Genomic DNA, 27,545 nt, shown 5'->3' with positions numbered 1-27,545 from the left:
GAAAGCATTCACGGGCTGGCCCCGTGGCTTAGCGGTTAAGTGTGCGCGCTCCGCTACTGGCGGCCCGGGGTTCAGATCCTGGGCGCGCACCAACGCACCGCTTCTCTGGCCATGCTGAGGCCATGTCCCACATACAGCAACTAGAAGGATGTGCAACTATGACATACAACTATCTACTGGGGCTTTGGGGGAAAAAAAGGAGGAGGATTGGCAATAGATGTTAGCTCAGAGCCGGTCTTCCTCAGCAAAAAGAGGAGGATTAGCACGGATGTTAGCTCAGGGCTGATCTTCCTCACAAAAAATAAATAAATAAATAAAATAAAAGCATTCAGATTACAATACTTTCACGTGAAACCTGGAGTAAGTGAAAATGCTTATACAAACTGGTTTCTTTCCAGATGTGTGAAGTACAATGACCACAGTCACTGTTTTCTTTTTTTTTTTTAAAGGTTTTCCAGAGCTTACATTTATTTATTTATTTATTTATTCATTTATTTTAATTTTATTTATTTTTTTCCCCCAAAGCCCCAGTAGATCGTTGTATGTCATAGCTGCACATCCTTCTAGTTGCTGTATGTGGGACGCGGCCTCAGCATGGCCTGAGAAGCGGTGCGTCAGTGCGCGCCCGGGATCCGAACCCAGGCCGCCAGCAGCGGAGCTCGCGCACTTAACCGCTAAGCCATGGGGCCGGCCCTCACAGTCACTATTTTCATACAAAATAATAATAAGATGTACTATGAGCCAGATACTATTCTTTTTTTTTTTTGCTGAGGAAGATTCCCCCTGAGCTAACATCTGTGCCAATCTGCCTTTATTTTGTGTGTGGGTTGCCGCCACAGCATGGCCGCCGACAAGTGATGTAGGTCTGTGCCTGGGAACTGAACCTGGGCTGCCAAAGCGGAGCGCACTGTACTTAACCACTAGGCCACGGGGCCGGCCCCCAAATACTATTCTTTATACACATGAATTTACGTTATGGCTTTACACATATTAACTCAGTTAAACATCACAGCCACCATATGAATAGGTATTGTTATTATTCCCATTTTATGGATAAGAAACTGAGGCACAGAGAGGTTAGTAAAAGCTGCCCAATATCACTCAGGTAGTAAGTGACAGAGCTGGGAGAATGAATTCTGATGATCTAGTTGCCAAGTGTGTTTTTACAAGATCTGTATCCTGAGAATTATGTTACTGAGAAGAGAGGGAAAGCTGCACCCCTTACCTGATAGAGGCTGACGTATTGTTTCCGCAGCCACTGCTGTCTTTGGTCAGGGAACTTCCTCATCTTTCTCACAGCTTTTGTGAGTTCCAACAATCCGCTGAAGAGCATTTTAGCTGTGTGCTTTGGTGCCACAAAGTGCAATAATCTATTGTCCGTGGTCTGAAGCCCATAGAGCAGTGTTACACCAGTCTCTGAGAGAAGCATGCTACTCAGTTTGTTCTGAACACACACAGTGTGTATATCAATGCTAGGGTGTCCCATGTACACAGCCTTTGCTGAAAACAGATCCAAGACCCCCTCCACCAGGCCACTTAATCCAGCATTGCCCAGTAATGGGAATTTGCCAGGCTCGGACGTGTTACTAAGTACACCAAGTTTTGCTTTAGCACTGGCTGGGGAGGCAGTAGTGGGCTTCGTCCAGGTCAACGTGCTATTGTCAGGCTGAAGCTGGAGGAAGCAGCGGGCAGAGAGGTGCGTGTCCTGGTCATAGTGGATGACCGTGGCCCCCTGCAGCAGGAACTGGTGCACATCAGCTTGGATGGACAGCACGTACCACGGGATGAGCTCTGTCCCATGGTCAAAGGCCTTCTGTGGCTCTTCTGATCCATGAGGGTCCCATTCTTTGGGCTGCTCAAAGATGTCATTTTCAGAATCCAGCAAATCTCCAATTATAAACCTGATGGAAAGAGATACAAATTTTGTCTGTCTTATAATCAGAAGTGAGAAGAGCACAAAGCCTTTCACTAACACTGGACATCATTTTTCATTCCACAATGAATTCAAATTAGCATAGGAAACATAAAATGCTAAAAGTCACAAAGTAATTTTTTATAGCTGTATTCTAAAACCTCATATTTAGCAATATGTCTGACCATAGACATAAGGAAAGGAACTACTAGATCAGTTCTTATATTTTTAATATTAACAACAATAATCTTCATTAGTATTAGTTTTCCCTTTTGTGTCAGGAACTGTGTTAAACACTTTACATATTTTTTTCTTACTTAATTTGACCTACTTGTGAAGTAAGTTTTATTATTTCTTTTTATCTTTGAGGAAACTGAAGTTCCAAAGGGGTAAATAAATTGCTCCAGGTTACCCAGCTCAGAAGAAGTCTACCCAAGGCAGGATTCTGGTCTGTCTGACTCTTTAGTCTGGGATCTTCATCACTAGGTTCATTTGCCTTCTACTTGATCATAAACAAAAGTCATGACCAGAATACAATGAGGCTAAACAGGCAAAACAAGACTTAATAAGTTGGCCTGAGAAGTGTGTCTGTTAAAAATAAAATATTATTAGTTCAAAGACACTCATTGGGAAATACAGTCATGGTAGCCAGATGAGCAAGACCAGCTCTCCTTGACTCAACCTTAGATTTTCATTGTCTGTGTGTGTGCACATGTGCAAGCCCATGTGCACATACAAGGACTTGTTTGCTTGGAAAATTTAGCAAGTTGCCTTCCCTGAGTCAGGAACCTGGATTATCAAGGCCAGGAGGATCTGAGGGGAAGGCAAGGGAGACTTTATTGCCTCCTTTCTATCAGGCCACCTTGGCAGAAACGTGCCCAAGACTCATTCTCTTCAAAGCATGAAGAACTGTTAGTAAGATCAAGGTTTCTGCTGTTTGACCCATAGACATCACCAGCAAAGTGGTGGATAAAATTGAGAAGGAGCTGGTCCATACATTTCTGGGAAGTAATGTTCCCATCATCTTGAGGCACTTGGAGAGCATACTGCCTCTTGGCAAGGCATGAGCAGCAGCACTGGGCTTCTTGGACTCTCAGTCTAGATCCTGGTCCCGGAGCAAGATCCCACCCCTGCTTTGAAACAGCAGGTTCTCCCTCCTTGCCTCATATAAATCATATTCTTAAAAAAGAAATCTATAAGAGATCTCACAAATCTGATGGTCAGAATATCCTTTTCAGATAACCCACACTGGAAACACTGGAAACAACCCAAATGTCCAGCAACAATAAAATGTATAAATAAAAATTGATGTGTTCATACAATGTAATTCTGCATAGTAATGAAAACGAACATGCAATAACTAACTACATGCAACAACATGGACAACTCTTAAGCAAGACAGACAAGAATACATGCTGTATGATTACATTTATGTAAATGTAAATTTCAAAACTAGACAAAACTATACTATATTGTTTAGAAATGTATAATAGTGGTAAAATTATAAAGAAACGCAGGATGTATTATCATAAAATTCACAGTAATAAATTTTTCTCTAGGGGGAAAGGTGGTGACATAATTGAGAAGGGAAACAAGGGGTTTTTGGGTGCTGGCAGTGTTTTCACTCTCGGTGGTAGTTACGCATGCACTCACTTGATGGATATTCAAATACATTAGCTTTTTTTTTTTTTTTTTGTAAGGAAGATCAGCCCTGTGCTAACATCTGCCAATCCTCCTCTTTTTTTGCTGAGGAAGACTGGCCCTGGGCCAGTCTCCGTGCCCACCTTCCTCCACTTTATATGGGACGCTGCCACAGCATGGCTTGACAAGCAGTGTGTCGGTGCTTGTCACAGGTGCTTGTCACAGGTTCGGGATCCGAACCTGCGAACCCCCCGGGCTGCCGCAGCGGAGCATGTGCACTTAACTGCTACGCCACAGGGCTGGCCCCCGATACATTATTATTAATTAAAATTCATATTCTATTTAGATTTTCCTAGTTTTTGCCGATGTCCTTCTCTGTTCCAGGAACCCATGTAGGATACCAGAGTACATTTAGTTATCATGTATCTTTAGGCTCCTCCTAGATATGATGGTTTCTCAAACTTCCCTTGGTTTTGTTAATCTTGACAGTTTTGAGGAGCACCAGTCAGGTACTTTTTAGAATGTCCCTCAATTAGAATTTGCCTGATGTTTTTCTCAGAATTAGACTGGGTTAATCCAGATTTTGGGGAGGAAGAGACAGAGGCATTCTCATCACATCATGTCAAGGGAACATCCCACCAACATGACTCACCCCTGTTGACAGTGACTGGCTGGGGCAGTGTTGGTCATGTTCACCGTAAAGTTACTCTTTGTTTTTTTAACTCCTTTCTCTACTGTCCTCTTTGGAAGGAAGTCACCATGTGTGGCCCACACTTAAGGAGTAGGGAGTTATGCTCTACCTCCTAGAGGGCGGAGTACCTATTTAGATTATTTGGAATTCTTCTGCATGGGAGATTTGTCTCTTCTCCCCCAATTTGTTTGTTTGTCATTTATGTATATGGACTCATGGATATTTATTTAATACTTTGGGATATAATTTAATAGCACTTTATTCTGTTGCTCAAATTGTCCCAGCTTTGGCCATTGGGAGCTCTTTCAGTTGGCTGTTGTGTTCCTTTGACATAATGTTATTATTGTGGGTTTTTTTTTTTGTGAGGAAGATCAGCCCTGAGCTAACATCCAATGCCAATCCTCCTCTTTTTTTTTTTTTTTGCTGAGGAAGATTGGCCCTGAGCTCACATCTGTGCCCATCTTCCTCCACTTTATATGGACGCCGCCACAGCATGGCTTGACAAGTGGTTCGTCGGCGTGCGCCAGGGATCCGAACCTACCAACCCCGGGCTGCCGCACTTACTCGCTTGTGCCACCAGGCATGCCCCAGGGTTTTTTTTTTTTAAGCACTTCTTTAATTTCTGGCACAAGATGCTCCAGGCTCATCTTATGTATTTCCTGCTCCAGTTTTGGAATCAGCTATTTCTCCAAGGAGCTTTGCTTTCTTTTATTGAAGAATGTTATTAGAAATCAAGATCTGGGTGCTATGTGCAATAACATTCTGTTTTATACACTTTTCTTAAAATTGCATTTCACCATAAGAGGTGTAGAAAGAAAGAAAAAGAAAGAAAATCCTTTGTGTCTAATTTAGCTCCATCCCTCTGAAATTACTCTCAGTAACAGTGGAAAATCAACACTTATGTCCTCTTATATAATACTTCTGTCCATGCTTTATACATTAGCATGGTAGTTAGGAATGTGCCTTCTAGAGTCACCCTGGGTTTAATATTCAGTTCCACTACCTCTTTGCTGCATGATGTAGTCAAATCACTCAACCTCCTGAGCCTCACCTTACCATTCGTTAATGGAAAAAAAACAATACCCATTTCTTTTGGTGTAATGGTGGTGCTTAAATAAGATAATACTTGTAAAGCACTCAGCACAGCACCTGACTCAGGAAAATAAATGACTATAATTAAAAATAGGAAGACCGAGATTTCATCCCTGCCACTTTTCCTTCCCCACTTCCATTTCCCTAGGCTTCACCAGCCCAGCTGTTCCTCTGGAGGGGTTTTCTTCAGGGCCACATCCAAGCCCTTTAATCTTTTTATTTCCTTTCTCTGGGACCATTTCCACATACTCCATGTCACACTAGTTGTGGTTTTAAGAGCAAAAAAGAATCAATTGGTAAGTGTCAGTATGCCTGAAATATAGTTTGTCCAATGTTAACTTGGACATAGAATTTCTGATTTTAATTTAGCAAGAGAAATGGTGTTGCCGATATTCCATTTAATTTGAGTTCTGAGCTAAATTATTTTCCAGTGAAAAACTATAGGCATTATGAAAAATAGTGTCTGCAAAGAAAAATTATGAGGCTTTTCTGGAGCCCATTTCTGCTGCTCCGAGATGATGTAAGCTGGGACAGAGGGGACACTGTCTTTCTTAGTATCAGTTTCTATTTTAGAACACAGAAAGAACTAATGCTAGGTATAAATAACTCCATTAAAAAGCATTCTTCCAGGGACTAATGCCCAAGATAAAATTGACAATTTTTGTAATGAAATAAGTTTATCTCAAGAAAGAAACTAACAGCTTTGTCTCTTAGATCATATAGTGAATTTTATGCACTTTTGTGCTTGATTCTCTCAGGAGACAAATTTCTATGGGTTTACAAGAAGGAATACGGTGAAATTTAAAGGGTTACTTAGAAACCAAATAACATTAACCAAAGATCAAACATGTAGTTTGCCATCAAAGCAACTACCTTGTCAAACTTAGGTCATACGCTTTAAGGAGAGGACCAAGAAGAAAAGAGGAAGGTTTGTATCCAACCCCTGAAAACGTTCCGCAGCATCCTTTAGTTAGAAACCATAAATAGATAGATGAACAGTTTTCTAATGTTCTATGATGAAAATCTTATATTAGGGAATAAGGGGGCTATTTGTGAACTTGGTTATATGTTTTCTTAATAAACAGTTCATTACTTCCTACAAATTTAATATGATTACATGAACATGATTCATCAAGTGATAAACAAGCCTAAATTTAATTTTGTAAGATAGAAGGAAATGTACACCTTTTGCAAAGAACTAGCTACAGCTGTTCCCTGTAATAAAATTTAGAATTTTAAGCTCACTTCTGGCAAATTCTTGCTTTCAATTAACCTAGCACCTTCCTCAACTACAGGCAGCTTCTAAATTACGTCAAGGTAGTGTGTGGATGTTGGAGCCGGCCTGCCTGAGGTTAAATCTTGGCCCTGCAACCTGTGAGATCCTGTATAAAATGGAAGTGTTGTGAGGATTAAATCATACAATATATGTAAAGTATTTAGGACAGTGTTTGTTAAAAAGTAGGCTCTTAATAAATAATAGCATGTCAAATATTACTAATATCATTATTGTCTGACTTGTATTTGCAAAGTCAATATTCTAGAATATAGCCGCCCAAACAAACATTGGTTCTTTGTGAAAATGGTGTCCAAGTTTCAGGTCTGGATTCAAGCCATAAACAAGCTTAAACTGAATGTTGTACAGATAGTGGGAAAATGGCTTTCTTTGTTACAGGTCACAGAAGCTGGACTGGGTCCTGTGTGCTGGCTAAGGAGACAGGAAGAGAGAGAAATAGAGGGTCCCAGGTATCCCCAGTCCCAGGTAACCCCAGCAATGCTGGGGGGAGTGGAGACCATGTTAAGGTCTGGGGTGGGCTGAAGCAATCAGCTGTACCTGAGGTGGGTGTCCGTAAGGTTGGGACTTGTCTGCACCATCGTCTGTGGAGAATAACTGGTTGGTTTCCTATCATTTTATTATTTTTGTGTGCACGTGCATGCATGCGTGTGTGGCAAATCCTGATAACTATCATCTTTTCTTGGCTATGCTACTTTCTTATGCATAGCTTTCTTATTTTCTATCCTTGTGGGGTTGGATTATCGTCCAGGCACGTCTCTAAGGAGGTTGTTGGGGTAGGAGGGCACAGACAACAGCTCTCTCCAGTACAGAAGGGGAGTGTGACTGAGGGGTGCTCCTAAAATGATGACTGCTGCCAAGCGTGCCCACATCTTTGTGCTCAAGCCCCCAGATGCCTCAGCTGAGCATTTGCAGGGTGTGATGTCAGACGTTAATTACAACTGCCCCATTTATATGGCATTTACAATGTAAAATTGGTTATTTTACATGCATCATCTCACATAATCCTCACAACAACCCTATAAAGCATTATGATCATTCTCATTTTACAGATGACAAAACCGAAGCTTAGCAAAATTAAGTCACCTACCCAGGTGACACAAATAGTAAGTGGTGGTGGCAAGATTCAGTCCCAGGCAATGTGACTGCAAGGTCTGAGCTCTTAGCTGGTTCAAGCAGCCTCCATTCCAAGGTTCTGTCTGCACTCATTATCTACTTATATCTGATTTCTCCAAATGTACAAATCCTTCTTATGCTGCAGCATCTTAAAGAGGGTCAACAGTGTTTAAAATAAAAACTTGCAGTTCCTATATGACCCAACACTCTTCTCTACATATCTTAATATTCTTAATTTCCATTTTCCAACCATAGTGTCATATGCTACGCTTATGCCTCCACGACTTACACATACTCACACAGGCAAAGCTTATTTATTCTTCATGCTGTTAAAGTCATTATTAATGAGCTTTATAGGTCATATGAAATGTAATTAGATGTAATTAGAGTGCCTTTAGAATTCAGATGTTCCTAATCTACAGGTACTAGAAATAAAAAGAAGCTGAGTCAGCTCCTCTACAGGGACAAGAAATGCCTTAAACGTTGCAGGAGAAAAGACCCTGCCCTGCAGGTGAACGCGTGGTCAGGCTCACGCCCCAGCTCTGCTGGGCGTCACTTAGGCAAGTGACTTCCCATCTCCAGGTATCACTTCTTCATCTGTACCGGGGAAGCGGGACGAGATGGCCTTAAGATCCCGCGGACATTTTGAGACTCTCTCAACCCTGTTTCTCTCCTGTGGAGATGTTGAACTTTTTATGGTCACTTTTCTGGGCTGCTTTGAATGGGTTTTTTGGCAGGAGCAGCTGAAAGGTTTGAGAAAAAATATAAGAGGGCCCTGCAGGCTGGGTGAACCAAAGGACCACGAGATTGTCCTTTCTTTCTTTGACGTAATTTTCACAGGCTTGGTGGCTGCCACAGGAACAGGGGCTGGAGGTTATTGTTTACAGAGTCTTTGTTTTAGCCATTTCAACAACAAAGCATGGTTCCTATGGGTTTTGGGATCTGGAAATCCCCTCGCCACACACAACCCTGTGCTGGATATTTAAACGTGGGGCTCTGGGTCAGGAACAGATCCCAAGTCCTGGCAGATAGTCTTGGAAACAGTGCTTGCTGATCCGGTGGCAGTGGATTCTATTAAACATCTCACCCCATCTTCTGTGTTCAGTGGTTCTTTCCAGAGGAGCAGTCACTTGGGGTAAGGAAAGTATTACTGGAACTGAGGTACACAGGTTTCAGTGCGAGGATTTCAATATGACTTCACAGGTTCGTAAAAGAAATATTTGCATTCTTGTGCTTTTTTCCCTTCTAAGAGTGCTTACAAGCAGGAACTGGAAAATGGAAGTGGAAGAGAAATGTTCTTAGGATGTCGATGATAAAAAGACTAGGAAGGGGACATGGGAATAAGCGGAAGATTGGGAATAAAAATTTCATGAGAGGTGATGGAATGAGGGAAGAAATGTTATCACTTGAAGGAACCCCAGGCAAAAGGAAAGGATGGTATAGGGAAAGCTCAGAGACTAGGTCTCTGAGGCTCAATTAAAGGTAGCACTCCTAAAAGCATTTTAGAAAGGCTGACATCTTTAAGTAACCCTTCCATACACACACACACACACACAAACACACACACACACACGGCCTCAAGTGAAGGTTGTTATAAAAAAGAGCCATATGAAATTCATTATTTTATCTCTTCAGGGGTGATGTATCCCTTATAGTAGGATTTAAGAAAGGAATTTGGCCAGATCTCAGTATACAGAAAAGGTATGCTTCTCCCAAACATTTGTCTGACTTTTCTTACAAATACTGTGAAATTTGTAATGAATCATGACTCCCTCTTTCCTTTGGCCACTAAGAATTCTCACAACAAAATATGATCACTGTAAAGACTGTATAGTATACACTTCAGTATGTTTTATTTTTTCCTATCCTATTTGCCTTTTTCCTTAATATCCTCAATTATTTATATTTATTCTTATAAGCATCTACAAGATCTTTTGTGGAAGGAGGTAGATATATACACAGATACCTATATATACAGATAGGTAGATAGAGGTAGATATAGATTAAGGATTTAAATGGTTATGAGAGGCTTCTTGTGTAGACATGAGCTTATTTGTAGATGATCCTCTCTCTCTTATATGGATTGCCACTAATGTCAGCAAACTGCTAGTGAGGAAACTTTCAAATAATCTTTGATTTGAGATAAACTTAAAATAAAAAAAACACCAATTGTAGAAGTCACTTCTGAGACATTTGAGCTTTAGGGCCGAGACGCTGTGGGGAGGGTAGTAACAGTTAATCTTTGAGCACCTGTGTCCTGTATGGGGAATAAGTGAGGAAGTGAGGTTTGGAAGAAAGCCAAAAGACTTTGGAGAAACCTGGAAAATACGTTTACCTCCTTAAAACATAACAGCTTTAGCGATTCAGACATAAGGTGTTCATTTCTGTGTTCACAACGATTCTTAGAATCTAGCACTATAATTCCAAAGAAATTATTTTCTGAAAACACTGTCACCCTTCCCAGGGTAGGCTCACACACACACAGAGACAATTGGGAAAGGCTTTGCAAAACAAATAGCAATGTCTTACAAATGCACACACATGTGTATAAGCACTACAAGACAACTGCAAGGTATCACTCAGGAATACTGACTACAGATAAAACCATTCGTGGCAAAGATGTCAAAGCCAGTAGACCTAACAGCTCTGGATGGCACCAAAGGATTCTTCCAGCTGGGCCAGGCTCTCCATTTGAGTTAGGCTTGACCATGAGTAAGTGGCCTTGAAGAGATGCAATGCATGCCCCAAGACCACTGATTTCTGAACTTCTCATTTGGTTGTGGGTAAGCCTGTCTGGCTAGACTGCAATGTCTGCTGATAAAACAGCAACTGGAACAACTGAACACTTACAAAGCTGCAGATGCCACCTCACAGATCCATGTTTCTTTTTCTTTTCTTTTTTTTTTTTTGTGAGGAAGATCAGCCCTGAGCTAACATCTGTGCTAATCCTCCTCTTTTTGCTGAGGAAGACCAGCCCTGAGCTAACATCTACTGCCAATTCTCCTTTTTTTTCCCCCACAGCCCCAGTAGATAGTTGTATGTCACAGTTGCACATCCTTCTAGTTGCTGTATGTGGGACACCGCCTCAGCACGGCTGGACAAGCGGTACGTCGGTGCACGCCCAGGATCTGAACCCAGACCACCAGTAGCGGAGCACGTGCACTTAACCGCTAAGCCACGGGGCCGGCCCAGAGCCATGTTTCTGAAATGAGATCCTTGAACCACCTGTCTTAGAATCACCCAGATGTTGGCGGGAGCTGCTAAAAATACTGATTTCTGGGTATCACTCCAGCCCAACTAAATCAGTATATGTGATTTAAAAATATTTTAGTACTTGTCCCTGTGCCCTACCCAGTGATTAATAAAAACAATTTTTACAGAAGTTATGAAATAAATAAAATATCATGGTCTGGTCCTGCAATTTAATTTGTTGAAGTTTTAGAAATGGCAGGATAGCTCTAATTTTCTTTTCTTTCTTCCTTATTTTTTTTAAAGAAATAACAGAAAGAAGAAATAAGCATTCATACTTTTAAATGTAAAACTTACTGCCATCTGGCTTTATCCTTCAAGGAATTTTTCCTAGAGCTGCTCCCTTCAATGGGGCTGTCCTCCTCCTCGGTCTCCAGACTTCGACTGCAGCTCCTGATGATCTGAAAGATGCTGTTGACAGTGGACTCCTTCTCTGAATTCTTTAAGCCATTTTGTCCCACACGTTGTAAGAAATTATCTTGTCCACTGTAATCGGCTACAAACTACAGAAAAATATATTGAGAATTTGTTATTACAACTTCACATACTACATCCAAATAACCTACTTGGCTAGGGAAATGAAATCATAATAGTCATAAATAATGGCATTTGTGCCCATTTTACTGCAAAGAAGAAAAGAACTCCAGGAAAAACATTTTTTTGTTTCACCACACGGAATATCAGAACTCACTCTTGTTTCCACTAAGACAACTTTAGTCCCTCTAGGAATCAACACTCCACTTCGAATTTACAACACAAAAAGCAACATTATTTCAAGGCCCCCTAGGGAGAAGATTAGCCACTTTACAGAGGAAGGGCAGGGTTATTTTATCCTCTCAGTGAGAATTGAGAAAAACCATGACAAAAGTCTATTATTCTATGGAACCGGGTAAAATTACTGGGGCCCAAGGAAAACATTGAGAAAGGGTGACGTTTTGCCTTATTTCCCATATATCCTACAGTGACACAGTGGCTTCCTGGTGGTTTTTTGAGCTCTGATTGTCTGTACTCGTGATCAGGAAGTTTCTTCCACCAGAGGCAAGAGCTGCAGCTGGGTACAAGATGTGGCGTTCCCTCCTCTCAAGACATGAGGGGCCGGTGTGGGTGCAGCCTGGGGGGCTTCCTTTAAGCCTTCTCCTGCGTTTCTTGCCCTTTTATCCCTCTCATAAGCCAGAGAGATGCAAGCCAGTAATGTTGCCTGTACCTGTCACGGGCTCTTAAGTCTCCCTGCCACCAGGCGACACCTTTGCTCCCAGGTGACCCAGAAGAGACTGAAGTTTTAGGAAGAGTCTTCCCACTGCCACGGAGAAGGGGTGCATGTGAGTGTGAGAGCATATGTGTGTGTGTGTGTGTGTGTGTGTGTGTGTGTGTGTCTGTAAGGTCAGTAGTTGGTGTTGCTACCATGGTGAGAATGACTCTAGATTTGGGTTTGGGACTTCCAGGTGTGGGACTCTTCAAAATTCCCCATAAAGCTCCCCACATTTTTGTCCCTTCTTTCATTTCTAAACACCATATAGGTGTTTATCTTCTAGATCCAGTTTCTCACTGCCCCTTCTCTCCAATGCCCAAGCCCTGAGTCAAAGCTCACATGGTCCTCTCCACTGAGGAAGTCATGAACAAGAAGCAATGGGCCTGGGAAGACTGAGGCAGCTGTGATCAGGAGCCTGGAGCTCATCTTTAGATGAGGCACCAGCTTCTCTAGCATCCTCTCAGTAAGGATGAAAGGAAGGCAGCGTTGACTTCCCCCCATTCTTTATTCTGTTGATTCAGAAAAGTTAATAACTCTTGCTGGACTTCTCTTATCCCCTGAATCCAGACATTCCCACCCAATAAGAGAGAAGAAAACCCCATCAACCTTTAAAAAAAAATTGGAAAACAACACCCATTTCCACTTGTATTTACATGTTGTCCTATTCAAGCTAACTTAACAATGTTAAGCCCCAAACAGTGCTAGTTGGCATTCTTTTCTCTGGAACTTTCGACTAACTGCTATCCAACACAACAGTAACAACTGATAACCTTGGGTTCAGTAAGTTCTCTCTTCTCACTTTAGTGAGTGATGAGCCTGGGGGCAACAATGACTCTTCAGATCATAAGGATTTTGAAAGGCCTCACCTCTAGAGTTTCTTCTTGGGAATTGTACCTCGGGCAAAGCTTCATGAGGCCGGAGGCTCCGTCCAGTGCTTCACAGAGCTCCTTCAGAAACACCCCACAGAACGGAACCACCTTACAGCCAGGGATGTGCAGCGCCCGCGTCACCACCTTCCTGTACTCACAGGAAGATTCGTGCTGAGCCATGGCATCCTTCAGGCTCCTCATGGTCTCCAGGTCAGACTGGTCCATAAACTGCCACATTTTTAAAACTTTTCTCGACCTATTGCAAGTAAATGACCTTTTTTTTAGACCAAAGGAGAAATAATATAGTTTACAGTAAATGGCATAAATTCCATACAAATTCATTCTTTTTTGTCTAAGTTTTCTTATATTTATTTAGCAATCATATTTCCACCCACTTCCCCAAATGATGTGATTATTACTTTTATAAATTGAAACACAAAATTAAATACGACAGATAGAAACAAAAACACACGTGGAAGGAGTTAATTTTGGAAGGTGGGCAATGAACTTAGGTTTAAGCTTTCCTTGCAGCTATAGCCAAAAGGGAAAATAATAGATAATATGGTTTATACAAATATTTATGGAGGATTGCCTGCAGAAACATGGTCCATCCATTCCTCTTGATCTTTTAAGTATTATCCTTGGATTAGGCCAGTCCCTCAGTGATACACATGAAGCCTGTTTTGGCCTCTTTTGTAGAATTATTTTTACTGAATCCAGCTTTGACAATAAGCCACTGGCCTGTGAGGGACATTATCTTAAAGTGTTATTTGCATAACAAGATGTTAAATGGACTTTTCCTATTTTGAAATTGCTGCTGAGAACAACAGGTGACATTGTAATTCATCTTCTAAAGATAGGCACCAGGTCATCACAAGGGGTACCCTAACGGCTCTGCCCTCACTGGTCTCTAACCCTCCATCAGCCCATGCAGAGGAACTGGATCTGAGAGCCAGCTAGGGAATGTTTCTTTGGAGAGAGATGTCAGAGCGCTGTATGTGAGAAGGAGGAAATCCACCCCAAGTGCAGGGGCCTTCAAGTGAATTCCATGGAGAGGGTGACCTGTGTCCTGGGCAGTTTGTTAACCACATAGACTGGTGTGTGACTCTTGCCTAGGAAAGTCTAAAGATGAGAGGCCACCAGGAGCTGCCAGAAAGCAATGTGAGGGAGAAGGTTCCAGTGGGTGTGTCTTGCATTTGCAGAGTCTGGGAGGGCAAAGCGCTGAGTGCTTCCTGTGAGTCAGGAGTGGACACTGTGAGAGGCAGCTGGACCTGAGCTATCTTGAAAGGCTTGCCTGCCAAATGAGGTGACCCTAGCGGAAAGCGTCTGTGAGCGCAGCAGTTCCAGAGCTGTGTCCTGAGGATTGAGGGTGCACTGCCTCTTGTCAGGTAATGGTGCAGTGGGAGGTACCCATAGGACAGGGGGTGGGGGAAGTTAGGAGGAGTAACTAGGAAGAAACCCTAAAAGCACCCCACATTGCTCTCTGTGGGAGCACCCAGGCCAGATAACAACTGTCCCAGCCAAGTAAGACCTTTGTTCCCCTTACCCTTCATCCCTTCCCCTCTCCTCTCCTGCCCACTTTTTCCGCAGGGACCTTGAGTTGGAAGGAGAGAGAGAGAAAAGATAAACCATATCTTCCCACCCCACTGCAGGTTTCTGAGACTAGCTGGGCTGTGAAATGTGCGGAAAGGGAGAAGCTTTAAACTAAATGAGAGGTTGAAATTTTGATTTAGATCAGACTGGATTAAAAAACCATCATGTAATATATAAGATATCCAAAAGACATAAAGAAGTACAACATGACAAACATGCATGCCTCAACCTCTCAGTTTAAAAAATAAAACACTAATAATATGGTTGAGGCCCCAGTGGACTCCTCCATGGGCACATATTCCTCCCCCCTTCACTATAGGGGACCACAACTGTGACTTCAGGGTTCTCATTCTCTTATAATTCTTTACACTTTCCCAACATGTGTATATATCGTGAAGCAGTTTATAGAATTGTTTGTGTTAAACTGTATGTAAATGGTGTCACACTGTAGCTACTTTTAGGCAACCTGCTTTTTCGCACAGCCATATGTTTCTGAGATTCATTCACGCTCATGAACTGAGACAGCTTAGTAACCACACAACTGACTGGGAAAGCTATAAGATCTCCCAAGGTGTAATCCAGAGTCAGGAGAGGAAGATCCCATCAAGCACGTCTGAAAGACAGTGAGGTCAGAAAAATAAAGTTGTTTCCCGATTTCACCCCACTAAGTCCAGCTCGTCCTACAACTGGTTTCTTATAAGGTGGTGAGAATCCTTTTTTGGGCATGAAATGGAGGTATAAATAAATAAAGTGGATAAATAAATGAGACATGGTTCTCATTATTTAACCATCCTTCTTTCCGTGAGTAATGGAGTAGTCAAGGTATGTTTGGGGGCAAAAGACAAACCTCAGCAAAGATCAATAATTTTTTGTTAGATTGAGAATTGACACTATTTTAAAACTTTTAGGGGCCGGCCCTGTGGCTTAGCGGTTAAGTGCGCATGCTCCGCTACTGGCGGCCCGGGATCCGAACCCGGGCGCGCACCAACATACTGCTTGTCCAGCCATGCTGAGGCCACGTTCCACATACAGCAACTAGAAGGATGTGCAACTATGACATACAACTATCTACTGGGGCTTTGGGGAAAAAAAGGAGGAGGACTGGCAATAGATGTTAGCTCAGGGCCGGTCTTCCTCAGCAAAAAGAGGATTGGCATAGATGTTAGCTCAGGGCTGATCTTCCTCACAAAAAAAACAAAAAAACAAAAAAAACTTTTGTTTCTTTTTATGATTATAAAGTTACTAGATGCTCATTGTAGAAAATATGGAAAATACCAAAAATATAGAAAATCCACCTACAGTTCTACCATTCACAGGTAACATTAGGTATAGCTTCTTTCAGTATTCTATTTGCATCTGTCTGATACAAATATTTTATAAATATTGCTGTATAAATATTGCAGAGGTTATTAAGTATTGACAGCTTTGTTCCCAGATGTTTTTATGCATTGTATGTTACTTATTTTCCAATGGTATTAAAATTTTTTCATAAACATCATTTTGGGTGGCTAAATAGTATTCCATTGTATGAATTCATCATATTATTTTCTTCATTTTTCTATTGCTCTTTTTTCTTTTTTGTGAGGAAGATCAGCCCTGAGCTAACATCCATGCTAATCCTCCTATTTTTGCTGAGGAAGACCGGCTCTGAGCTAACATCTATTGCCAATCCTCCTCCTTTTTCTCCCCAAAGCCCCAGTAGACGGTTGTATGTCACAGCTGCACATCCTTCTAGTTGCTGTTTGTGGGACGCGGCCTCAGCATGGCCGGAGAAGCGGTGCGTCGGTGCGCACCCAGGTTCCGAACCCGGGCTGCCAGTAGCAGAGTGCGCGCACTTAACCGCTAAGCCACAGGGCCGGCCCTGTATTGTTCTTCATTTGGATTATTTTACATTGACACCATGATTGTGTGAAATGAATAAAGGAAACTTCAAGTAAATTGGAGACAGGAAGGCCTATCTCTCATGTCCTATGATCCATCATCAATTACTCCAAACAGGAAGAGATGTAGCTTGCATCTCAGACAGGAAGGTGTTTACTACTTTACTATACAGCAGGAGGAAGGAAGATGTCTCTCCCTGCCCAGCAACAGCCCAGCCAACAAGAAGCACCACAGCTAAGCCAATGAGAAGCTGTCACCACCCTGAACTCTTACTTTCCTCCAATGAACTTTTGTTTAGAACAGTCCCTCCCTACTCCCCCTTCTCCTCTATAAAAGCAAGCCCCTTTCTTTGTTTCCCATATTTCCCAAATTGCAATTCTTTTGGCTAATGCCAAATAAACTTGTTGTGTGGGTAAAACAACTGGCCAATTTACTTTTTAAGTTGACAAGTAAATATTGTTATCTATAAATCTTCATATTTCTAATTGTTTCCTTTAAACAGTTGAGAATTTAGTTTGAGGAAGCAAAATGTACAATGTCTATAGAAAACCAAAGTCATTTAATAGTAAGGTTGCTCCCCCTTCCCATCTAATAGCTTAAAAAAATAAAAAACTTTAGTTATCTTGATGTAGTTAAATTACTTGTAATCCAAATATTTTCAGGCCTGAAACTGCACACACAAGCTCTGCCTCCACAATCATTCCATCATAAGAACATCTAGCAACTTATCTTCTGTATATATTGTTCCAGCAAAAGAGCTATTAAACTTGGTATTTTTACCCATATATTTGTAAAGATCAGTTCAGTTTTAAGCCAAATATAGAAGCATGAATAGGCGGCAGTGGGTCTAGGGTCTAAGACAAAATGTACAGGAATCAGTGGTGAGGTTTAGCCCGGTTTGAGGTTATTCCTCTTCTAAGAGAGAATCACCTGGCTCTATGGTCTTCTTGGATTTTGTATCCAAACTAAGTTGGGTTTGAAAGTCACATTCACCCAAGGTCTCCATGGGTCATTCTGAGGCCATTCTTGTATCAAGAGAATCTAATACATGGTATGTGGCAGCCAGCCTCCAAGATGGCCCCCAAGGATCCACACTTCCTAGTGCAGTACAGTCCCTACCCACAATGAACCAGTGCTGGTCCTATGTGACCAGTACAATATGCCATAAGTGACAGCGTGTGACTTCTGAGGCTAGGACATAAAGGCACTGCAGCTTCTGCCTTGCTCTCTTGGATTGTTCACTTCGGAGGGAGCCAGCTACCATGCTGTGAGGACAGAAGAGAGAAAGTGAGGTCCCCAGCCAACAGCCAGCACCAACTTACCAGTCAAACATAGAAGGATAAGCATCATTGAAATAGAACTATTTTATCATATATGATCTTTTTTTTTTTTTTAAATAAAAGTAACACAGTTTCTTTATAGAAAATTTATCACAAAGAGAATCAAATCATCTGGATATAGCCTCTTGTTCTCCCAGTATTTTTTCTATTTTTTCCTTTTTTTGAGCCGTACCTGGTACATTTCTATGATCATTTTAAATGCTAACAACATGATCATTTGAGTTTATTCTTAGTTAAGAAAATTCAAAAGGACAAAAAATTTCCAACTCTGAGAATTTTCCTCTCCTCCCCCAATCCTGAATCCCTATGTAGGACCTCGAGAATCAAAGAAAAAAGTTGATAATTTTACAAAGCAAGATCTATTTATAGTGAGAACCCTCATTGAGAAGGTGAATCTCAGACAACAACAACAGTAAGAGGTTCTCTTATATTATAAAGACTTACTATACGCCAGACACTTTATATTATCTCACTAAATCCTACATAAAGAGATAGGCGCTTTTTTATTATTATCCTCATTCTACAGATGAAGAAACTGGGCTCAGTGAGGTCAAGTAATTTTCCCAGATCACACAGCTATTCTGTGGGGGAGCCAGGATTTGAGTCCCTGCTATTCTGACTCAACAACTTATGTTCTTCCTCCTCACACCACATTGCCTCCCACAAGCATGAAGGACAGTTACTGTATGCCAGGTAACCGAGGCTGAAAGGGAATAAGGTGGGAGACTTTATTGACAGAATGGTGACCTTATTATTAGCTTGATGGAGAAGGCATAAGAGCAGGATATCACAGAGGTGAAGGGCAGGCTCTGAAATCAAGGCTGCCTGCATTCATGTCCTACCCATGCCAGGTGACCTTTGGTGAATGACTTAACTTCTCCTAACTTTAGTTTCTCCTTTTGTATAATGTGATTATAATAATAGTATCTATTGCAAAATATTGTTCTGAGAATTAAAAGAGTTAATGCATGCAACATGCTTAGCCCAATGCTTGACACACAGTAAGTGTTCAATAAAAATGAGAGCTAACATTAGAGAATGCTTATTATCAGTGTTAGCCACTGTTATTCCTAAGGGCAGTCGGTGGTTGGGAGCTTACAGTGCTGGGGCAATTCTTAAGGCAGAGCTGGGAAGAGAGAGGTAACAGTGCGATTTACAGGGCAGGAGGGGAAGAGAGGGGTCAGGATTGGGGTTGACGGAGTCATGCAACCAGGTAATTTTACTCAGCTTGGCCAAGAGCATGGGCTCAGAGCAGACACAGCTAATTAGGATCATGACTGGCCCACAGGGGCTGAATTCTGCAGCATCTTTGAGGGACAGAGCTAAGAGAGGATAATATATTTCCCCCAAATAATCACTACCAATTGCCTGGTTTAGGTAAATGTGGTTACCAGGGCAATTAATTCAGTGCCATTCAGCTGGTAAGAGGAAACCGTGCCCAGATAACCATATTCCCCACTGCCCATACCGGAGGCCGGCCAAGAACTCCATGACGGCGTTGTAGTTGCCCATGTTCCAGCAGCATTTGGCCACGTGCACCAAATACGAGAAGACTTCCCGCTTCTCCTCCATGGAGCCCGCTGTGAGGATTACCCACGTCACCCAGGAGCTCACCTGGAAAATGCAAAGAGAGGCATTCACTGAAACTATGTCCTGGAAGCTTGATACATATTATTTCATAAGAAGATGGTTTTTCTCTTTTCAAAAATCAGTTTAGTACTAGGAAGTGAAGGACCCAGCCCGGAGACCAATGCGAAGCTCGGGCTCCATCACAGCTTTGCAACAGGATTCTGGGAAAGTCACTTAACCTCTCTGCACTCTTCATCTTCATCTTTAAAATAAGGAGGCTGAAAGGCAATTCATAAAATCTCTCTTGATCTATAAAATTCCATGAGACTATAAGAAAATAAGGTCTAAGAATAATATTGATTTAAATATATTTGACTGACGGACAGCAAGATTAAAGGCGATCAATGTACTTATCCCATAAATGACAGACCATTTATCAAGTAGTACAATACATAATATCAAATGAAAAAATACAGAAATATATATATTTTTGAACTATCTTTTACAAATGCATTATCTATTATGCTTCTCATATGACTAAATAATAATAAGAACAAACACTTACATAGCACTATATGCCAGGAACTCTTCTAAGCACTTTACATAAGTTAACTCATTTATGTCTCACAACCATCCTAAGAATCAGGGACTATTATTATCCTCATTTTACAGATGAGGAAACTGAGGCACAGAAGGCCTAAGAGACTTGCTCAAGGTCCCCAACAAACAGGTGGTAAAGAGTGAATTTGGACTGAGGTGTGTGCCCCAGAGGTGGCACTATTAACCACTTACTAAATGCCAAATGTGTATATACCAACTCTAATGTTCTCCCACTCCAGGCTTAACTTTATTCTAATGTGACTTGTTTTTTCCACCACACAGACTGGAGTATGATATTTAATAATAATCTACTACTAAAGTACCCCTTTGTGATCTGCAGCCTCAAAATCCTCTGCTTAACATCTCGGATTGTTTTGCTGCTACCTATACTATGGTATTTGGACACCAGTGTTCATTTAAGTTACTTTCTCTATCCTGGCTGATCTCTGGGGTGATAAGCTCAGTTGTTAACAAACCAAAGCTTTGGTCTTAACCCCACATGGCCATTAGCTGCACTTGGTTCACAACAGTGCTGAAACCTGGGGAGCAACTCATTGCCCTGGCCTGAGTGAGGGTGAGGCCTGAACGCAGAGTTTGTGGTGACCCATGACAAATGCAGAAAGAAAAGAGTTCAAGGTCTATGCATACTGCCCCTCCTCTCCCCATCAATAAAATGATAGGAATGAATGGCATTTATTCCTGGCAGAGGGCAGTCCAACCCCATTTTTTCCAGATCAAGAATCTATGGCTTATGGGAGAGTGACTTTCCAAGGTCACAATTCTTGTGGATGTCAAAACTAGGACTCCCAGTCCGGTGCTCTTACATCTGACGAAAGATGACAGTTTCTCTAAACTTGGCACTGGTTAGGTCCTTCTAAGCACTCAATAAGAGCTGCACGTTTGAAGACAGAGCTGGAATAAAAGGAGACGATATCGAGAAGAGTACTAAAAATGATTAAAGAAATGAAAAAAGCAGAACAGAAGAGACTGATGCTGAACACCTCTTTCCTCTCCCCACCCAGAAACAAATAGGGAAATACAAGCAACAGGGAGTTTCAGTGATAAAACAGCATTCTTCTCCGGCACCAGCCAGGAGCACTGCAGTAATAATCTGTCTCTTCCCTTCTGAAATTGGCTGAAGCAAAATGTGATGGGCCACCTGCCATCCCTGAGCCCAGCCCCAGCTCAGTGGGCTCCGAGCACGCACCTCTGCTCTCTACCTGCTCTGGACTTCGCTGGGCCCTCATGCAATACCAGGAGAGCAGATGTGGACTCAGACCTCTAGGACAAGCCTGGTCCAGATCACCCTGAAAGGAATTCAGAGCCTCTTGGGAAGAAGATAACCATCAGTTCCAATCTCCTGGGACTGCTTTGAGCACACAGGAACTCTTGGGATTCCCAGAGCCAGCCTCTCTCCTGCAGCTATGAGCAGTTCCTTGCTCAGTGTCTCCATGCCATGTCCCCTCACCCAGATACCCAGTTAACAGTCACCTTTGTGAAACTCTGGCTCACTAGAGCAAGACATTATTTTGCCAATAGAGACTGAGCATCATTAGTGCTTCTGTCCGATTCTTCCTTGAGTGTGATCTGCTTTGATGAGCCCTATGCTGCTGTAGGAAATCATCAGCAAACACTTAGAATCATAAAATCATTGACTCTTTGAGCTAGAAATTCAAACCCATCTCTTTACAAATAAAAATGAAATCTTGAAAAGTCAAAGACACCCAATGCATGAGTCCTCGAAGCTTATGGCTAGATTATTCCTATGTCTTTAGCTCCTTTCCTGGTGAAATTGATGGCAAATCAGTGTCTCTGGAAAGTCACTGTTCTTTCAGACTATGCTGGCACCACACAGTGACTTATTAGTCCAGGGGCCTGAAAGGGTTAACTCATCTTCCCCTGGAGAGGCCTGCGTCACAGAGCAGGCAGAGATCACCACGTGGTTTGTGCCTCAATCCTGATCACGCAACCAGATTTATTTCCTATCAGTCAAATCATTTTCCATATACTTTCCCACAATGCTAGGAAAAAAATAGCGATACCGTATTTCACATGGAAACCTAATTTAAACCAACTGTTCCATCTCGGAGTGTGAGTCCCCAGGGCCCGGTCGTTGAGATCATGTAAGCACTGTTATCATAAACACACACACACACACACACACACACACACACAAACACACAAACACAGTGCAACATCTGCTTACCGACTTCAGGGACAATTCTTATTGCGGCTTAACGTATTCATAATTTCACAGGCATTAAGTGATCAGTGTCATCACTAATTATGGAAAATAAAAGACACAAAAAGGAAACAAGGATTCAGCAATGACTGTAAAATGTTGCCCGAAGCATAAAGGGCAGTCACATTTACTAAGTAGAAAATGGGATATGTTGCCAACCCAGAAAGAATTTCAGGACACCGAAATCACATAGAAAAACACAAAAATCACATACATATAATGTCCTACGACTCAGTCATGGGAGCATCCCTAGGGTGGAGAGGTGTTAGACGTGGCAGATTATTTTGCCTTATTTCAATGGTCAGCACAGAGTAGAGAGAGACTCTGGCCCCCAGCAGAGTTCTTCCCGAGTTCCTCCCAGAGGCTCTGTGCTCACCCTGATGATCCTGACCCCTTGGTATATGCCTACAACTCCACCACAACTGCTCCTCCCCAAATGTTTTTTTCTTCTTTCTCTCACTTTTCTCAGGACTCTCAGGCCTAGCCAAACTGAACAGCTTGCTCTCTCTTCTCACATCAAAGACCTAATTGGCATCACACAAGCTCAGTTTAGAAGGAATGTTCTTGCTCCACAAAATGACCTTCTCCTGCTCCACCACGTCTTGCCCGTGTCCTGTGTAAAGCCGAACCTTACCTTGACCCACCAGGCCCCTGTCCATTCTCCAACCTCACCTCAGCTCTCCCCCACATCCCTGCTTTGAGGGAGGTGACCAAGGCTTCTTCCCATCCCAGGGATCTTGTACTGGTCGTCCCTTCTAGGAAGGCTTCCCCCATACCCCACCTTTGATTTAGCCAACACGTACTTATCCTTTAGGCACAACTGCCCTTAGACCCCACAATCAGGATCCCTGTCCTGGGCCCCACGTTTTAGAAGGCCCACACTGGCTCATCCAGCTGTGCCCCTCTCCATAGAGTGAGAAGCCCGTAAGTTGGAGGGAACATGTCTGCCCACTGGTTGTGCACCCACTTCCAGATCATTCACCCCTGTAGACTCTGGAATACCAAGTCCCCTGTACAAACAGCCCTAAGCCCACTTCCAGGCCTGCAAGGGCCTTTTATCTGGATCATTCCTCCTGATGGTAGATCAAAACTCTAGGCCTGAAGGCTCGCCCAGGGGCAGTGAGGGGGGTGGCGTGTGGATGGGGTTTGAACTTGAGGCCTGAGGTGTCCACATACAGGCATATGAGCCACGATGGAAAGAGAAGGTGGGCAGGCCAAGGGCTGGGGCCTCCTTTGTACTTCATCCTGGCTCCTCTGTAGTCAGGGGCACGCTGCCTTCACGAATCTGATGAAAGCATCACTTTCTCGAGGAGGCCTGCTCTGACATCCCACTAGGCTAGGTTCTCATGCTGTGCATTATCTAGTGCCCCTACATCTCCTTGACCCCAGACTCCCTGCACAGTCAGCACTGTGTTCCCCAAAAGGCAGACATCCGTTCTGCTGTGCTCACCAGTAGCAGTGTCCACTGTCAGTGCTTAATGAGATTCGGTGAATGAGTGGATGTGACCAGGAAGGCTTATCTGATGGCTCATGTAGCACCTCACATTCAACTTCTTCTGGTTCTCTTTGACTTAATGTTAGACCTTGAGTTCAACATTCCGTCTGCACTTGGATTCTCACTACTGCATGGATTTGCATCTGGTTTATTTTTGTTACATTTGTCTGCCTGACTCTTTCACATGGATCTGTTCTGTCTCCCCCACCAGACCGTAAGTCCTCAAGGACAGAGACCATCTTTCCCACATCTCCAGTGTGGGGATGCTCGGTGGCTCTGACTGACAGGCAGGCCACCCAGAGTCCCAGGAGGCCATGGGCAGAGAGGATTCTCAGCCTCCAGAAGGTCCGGGATTATATTTGGGAGAAGGCCTGAACGCTTCCTACTGCTGTTCTCAAGTCCAGAAAAACGGGACAAATGACTTTATGCCAAAAAGTTTTTTTGAACACGCTGAGCAGAAGTTTTCCTAGAAAGATGATCCTTTCTAATGGGTATCTGGTCCCCCTAACTGCAAAGGCTGGGCTCAAATGGTGAAATCTAAAGAAGACAGCGAATGTCTAGACAAAGGCACTCTGAAGTAGTTTACATTAGTACACATCTACACCTGCTCTCCATGGAGCTTTACTAACACAACCCTTGAATTAGAGTGTGTGGACACGTACATGCACACAACACATTAACAGACAGACAGACAAACAGACACACACCCCCCTGCCCAGGCAGCACTCCTCACAACGTGGAGCACCGGCACCAGAATCTCTGGTGGTGGTAGAGTGTTTGCTCAAATGCAGATTCCAAGGTCTCCCCTAGACCTAGAAACCATATTCTCCAAGAGCAGGGCCCAGGAATCTGCATTTTTAGATGACTCCCTTGTGCTTGTTGCTCACACTTAAATGAGAACTATCCCAGGGGTTCAGCGTCCCTTTCTGCACTCCTGAGCCTCAAGCCAGAGCTCGAGCATCATGTCTGTAGTACCAGTCACCACTGTAAGTCACCGTCTCTGTAACTGCACTGGAGACTGGGGCTGCGACCCGTGTGGAACTAGGAAGGAGAGGCCAGAGGGAGGCAGCACAGCACGGTGTGGAGACCATGGGTGCTGGAGTTGACAGGACCTGCATTCACCTCTCGGTTCCACTGTTGCCTTGTACATGTCCCTGAGGCAAGCCACCTAACCCATCGGCCTCAATTCCCTTTTCAGTAAAATGGAAATAATAATATTTACCTCATCAAACTATCGTGAGGGAGAAACTGGAGATTATATCTAAAGATCTCAACATGATGCTTGGTGTGTGGTTAGGGACACAATAAATGTTTACTATTGTGATACTGCTGCTGCTACCACTACTATTAATACTGTTACCTGAGTTGTAGAGGAAACAGAACACAGAAATCCAGAAGAAAGGAATCTTTAAGTACCAATTCTAACCACGACAAGGCTGGACCAGGAGGAAAATGTGATTGCTTGAGAAGGGTTTGTGCCCTGAGCACAAGCCTTTCCTAACAGAAGGGTAACTCACATATTTCCTTTTCTCTGAAGGCATCCCTGACTCTTCATTAGGAATAAAATATCCTTTTTTTCTATTTAAATCGCCCTATCCCATACACATACACACAAATACACATATATGTATTTACAGGTGTATTTATAGTACCTTGTCCTGGACCAATCTCCCCCATCTGTAAGCTCCTTAAAGGCAGAGACCGTGACTTATTCATACCGGGGGCTCAGTACCAAGGATGCAGTGCCAGGCATCCTCTTTGACATGAAGCAGGTGCAGAAGAGTCTCTTCAACTCCTTGTCCTGCTTGGCACGGTTCTACTGATGACTCTTTGTTTAGGAGGGACACGGAGGTGAAAAGGGAGACACCTGAAGGTGGCTTCTGGAGAAGCCCTAAACACACCCTACATTATATCCCTCTCCTTCCTTTCAAATTGCATCACAACTGTCTACAGAACAAACCCTATACCTCTTTTTTTGGCCTTCAAGCCTGGCACCATCTGATCCAGCATAAATTTTCAGTTGCCCACCACTCATCTGTCTGACATTTCAAGCCTACTACATTTTGTATCATTTCCTATTCTCCACCTATTCCTATCTCTATAGTATTGTTCAATCCGTTTCCTTGTGTTGTGAATATATAGGGGATTTTGTTTGTTTATTTGTTTTGTTTTGGCTGGTCAACCTCTCTTAGCTGCATTGCTCTTTCCTCATCTTAATCTGTATAGATTACATAGGGCTGTCCCACTCCCTGCCTTCAGGCCTGGCCTCAGTGATTTGTTCAAAGATTGTATATGACCCAAGCCAGGCCAACTAGAGCCCTTCTTCAGTCTTTCCCAAAACTATCAGGAAAAGAGACACAATCTTTTTGTTGGAATCACAAACTGCACAGATATGAGCCTGGAGCTATTGACAGCTATCTTTGCCACAGTATCGGGAGAGCGTGCCTGAGAATGAAGCCAACAGAAAAGAAAGATGAAGATGGATTCCTGAGGACACTGGTCAGATTCCTAGATCCAGCCATACTTGAAGCCCTCTGAAGTTGCCATATACATAAACTAAAAAATTTCCTTCTCTTGCTTGAGCAATTCAACTCTTGAATTGAGTTGCTGTTAACTTGCAACTGAAAAAAAAGCCTTGACAAATATATCTTGGCTTGAGATGACCCTTTCTCTTCTAACAAACACTTACTGAGTATCTACTATGTATCGTGCACCATGCTGGACACTAGTAAACAAGACAGACATGGTATCTGCCCTTGGGGAGCTTGGAGCCTCATGGGGGAAAATAACATAAGCAAACAATTAAATAGTAGCATGGTTGATATTATGATTGGGCAAGTACCAGATCAACTTAACCCATTTATGTGCTACCATCTTTGGAAGTCTGGTCTTTCTACCACTCGTTGGTCCCAGTTGCCTTCCCAAAGTACTTTATTTATATCTCTGTAACAGCGCTTATGCTTTCCACAAACAGTTACTGCATGCCTGTGAATTGGCCAGGAACTATGCTAGGCATGGGGGCAGGAGGGGTTGGAGCAAGTATAAGAAAAGTAAGATAGCATGCTCTGCCTTGCAATTAAGTCAGTTATATATATGTCCACCTTCTCTAAATTGTCAGTTCCTGAGGATAGAGACCATAGTACCCTGGCCGTCTTTCTATTTTTTGCAAACTGTCTTGCCCATAGTTTGCATAAAATACTTGTTTATGCTCAAATTATTCAACTATAAATTCCCCAAATAGTCAGAAATTAGGTTCTTTTTATAATTTTATTTATTTATTTATTTTTTCCCCCAAAGCCCAAGTAGATAGTTGTATGTCGTAGTTGCACATCCTTCTAGTTGCTGTATGTGGGAGGCGGCCTCAGCATGGCCGGAGAAGCGGTGCGTCGGTGCGCGCCCGGAATCCAAACCCGGGCCGCCAGTAGCAGAGCGCGCCCACTTAACCGCTAAGCCAGGCGGCCGGCCCAATTAGGTTCTAAATTCACTAGAATTATTTACTGTTTTCAAATCAACTAGGGGAAATGTTTTGACTTAGCTATGCAAATGCCATTTCTAGTTAAATGGACTGCAGAGAATCGCCAACAGCTATGCAGGTGTTATCCTCTGCTCTCCTATCATACTCAATTGAATGGGTCATTCATTCTGAAACCAATTATTAAATGGTATTCAAGAGTAAGCCTCATTTCACGCATATTCTCCTCTTTTGTCAAAGCAT

The 27,545-nt window shown here is 42.8% G+C and overlaps 1 protein-coding gene across 2 annotated transcripts in view; it reads right to left on the bottom strand.

The window, feature by feature from the left end:
• Positions 1-27,545, bottom strand: part of PLCE1 (phospholipase C epsilon 1) — a 323,176-nt gene that overhangs the window by 77,849 nt on the left and 217,782 nt on the right. For both annotated transcript variants that reach the window (XM_058543567.1, XM_058543568.1), the window contains exons 5-8: positions 19,393-19,538; positions 13,108-13,366; positions 11,290-11,495; positions 1,226-1,901 (exon numbers count right to left, since the gene is read on the bottom strand). In XM_058543567.1, coding sequence (XP_058399550.1) covers positions 1,226-1,901; positions 11,290-11,495; positions 13,108-13,366; positions 19,393-19,538 — 1,287 coding nt within the window. The remainder of the gene's footprint in view (positions 1-1,225; positions 1,902-11,289; positions 11,496-13,107; positions 13,367-19,392; positions 19,539-27,545) is intronic.

This window comes from Diceros bicornis, chromosome 6 (genome assembly GCF_020826845.1).
Source record: "Diceros bicornis minor isolate mBicDic1 chromosome 6, mDicBic1.mat.cur, whole genome shotgun sequence".
In the NCBI taxonomy this organism is placed as follows: domain Eukaryota; kingdom Metazoa; phylum Chordata; class Mammalia; order Perissodactyla; family Rhinocerotidae; genus Diceros; species Diceros bicornis.
Note: the sequence above shows the minus strand (reverse complement) of the source record. Positions and strands in the feature narration are given on the sequence as shown.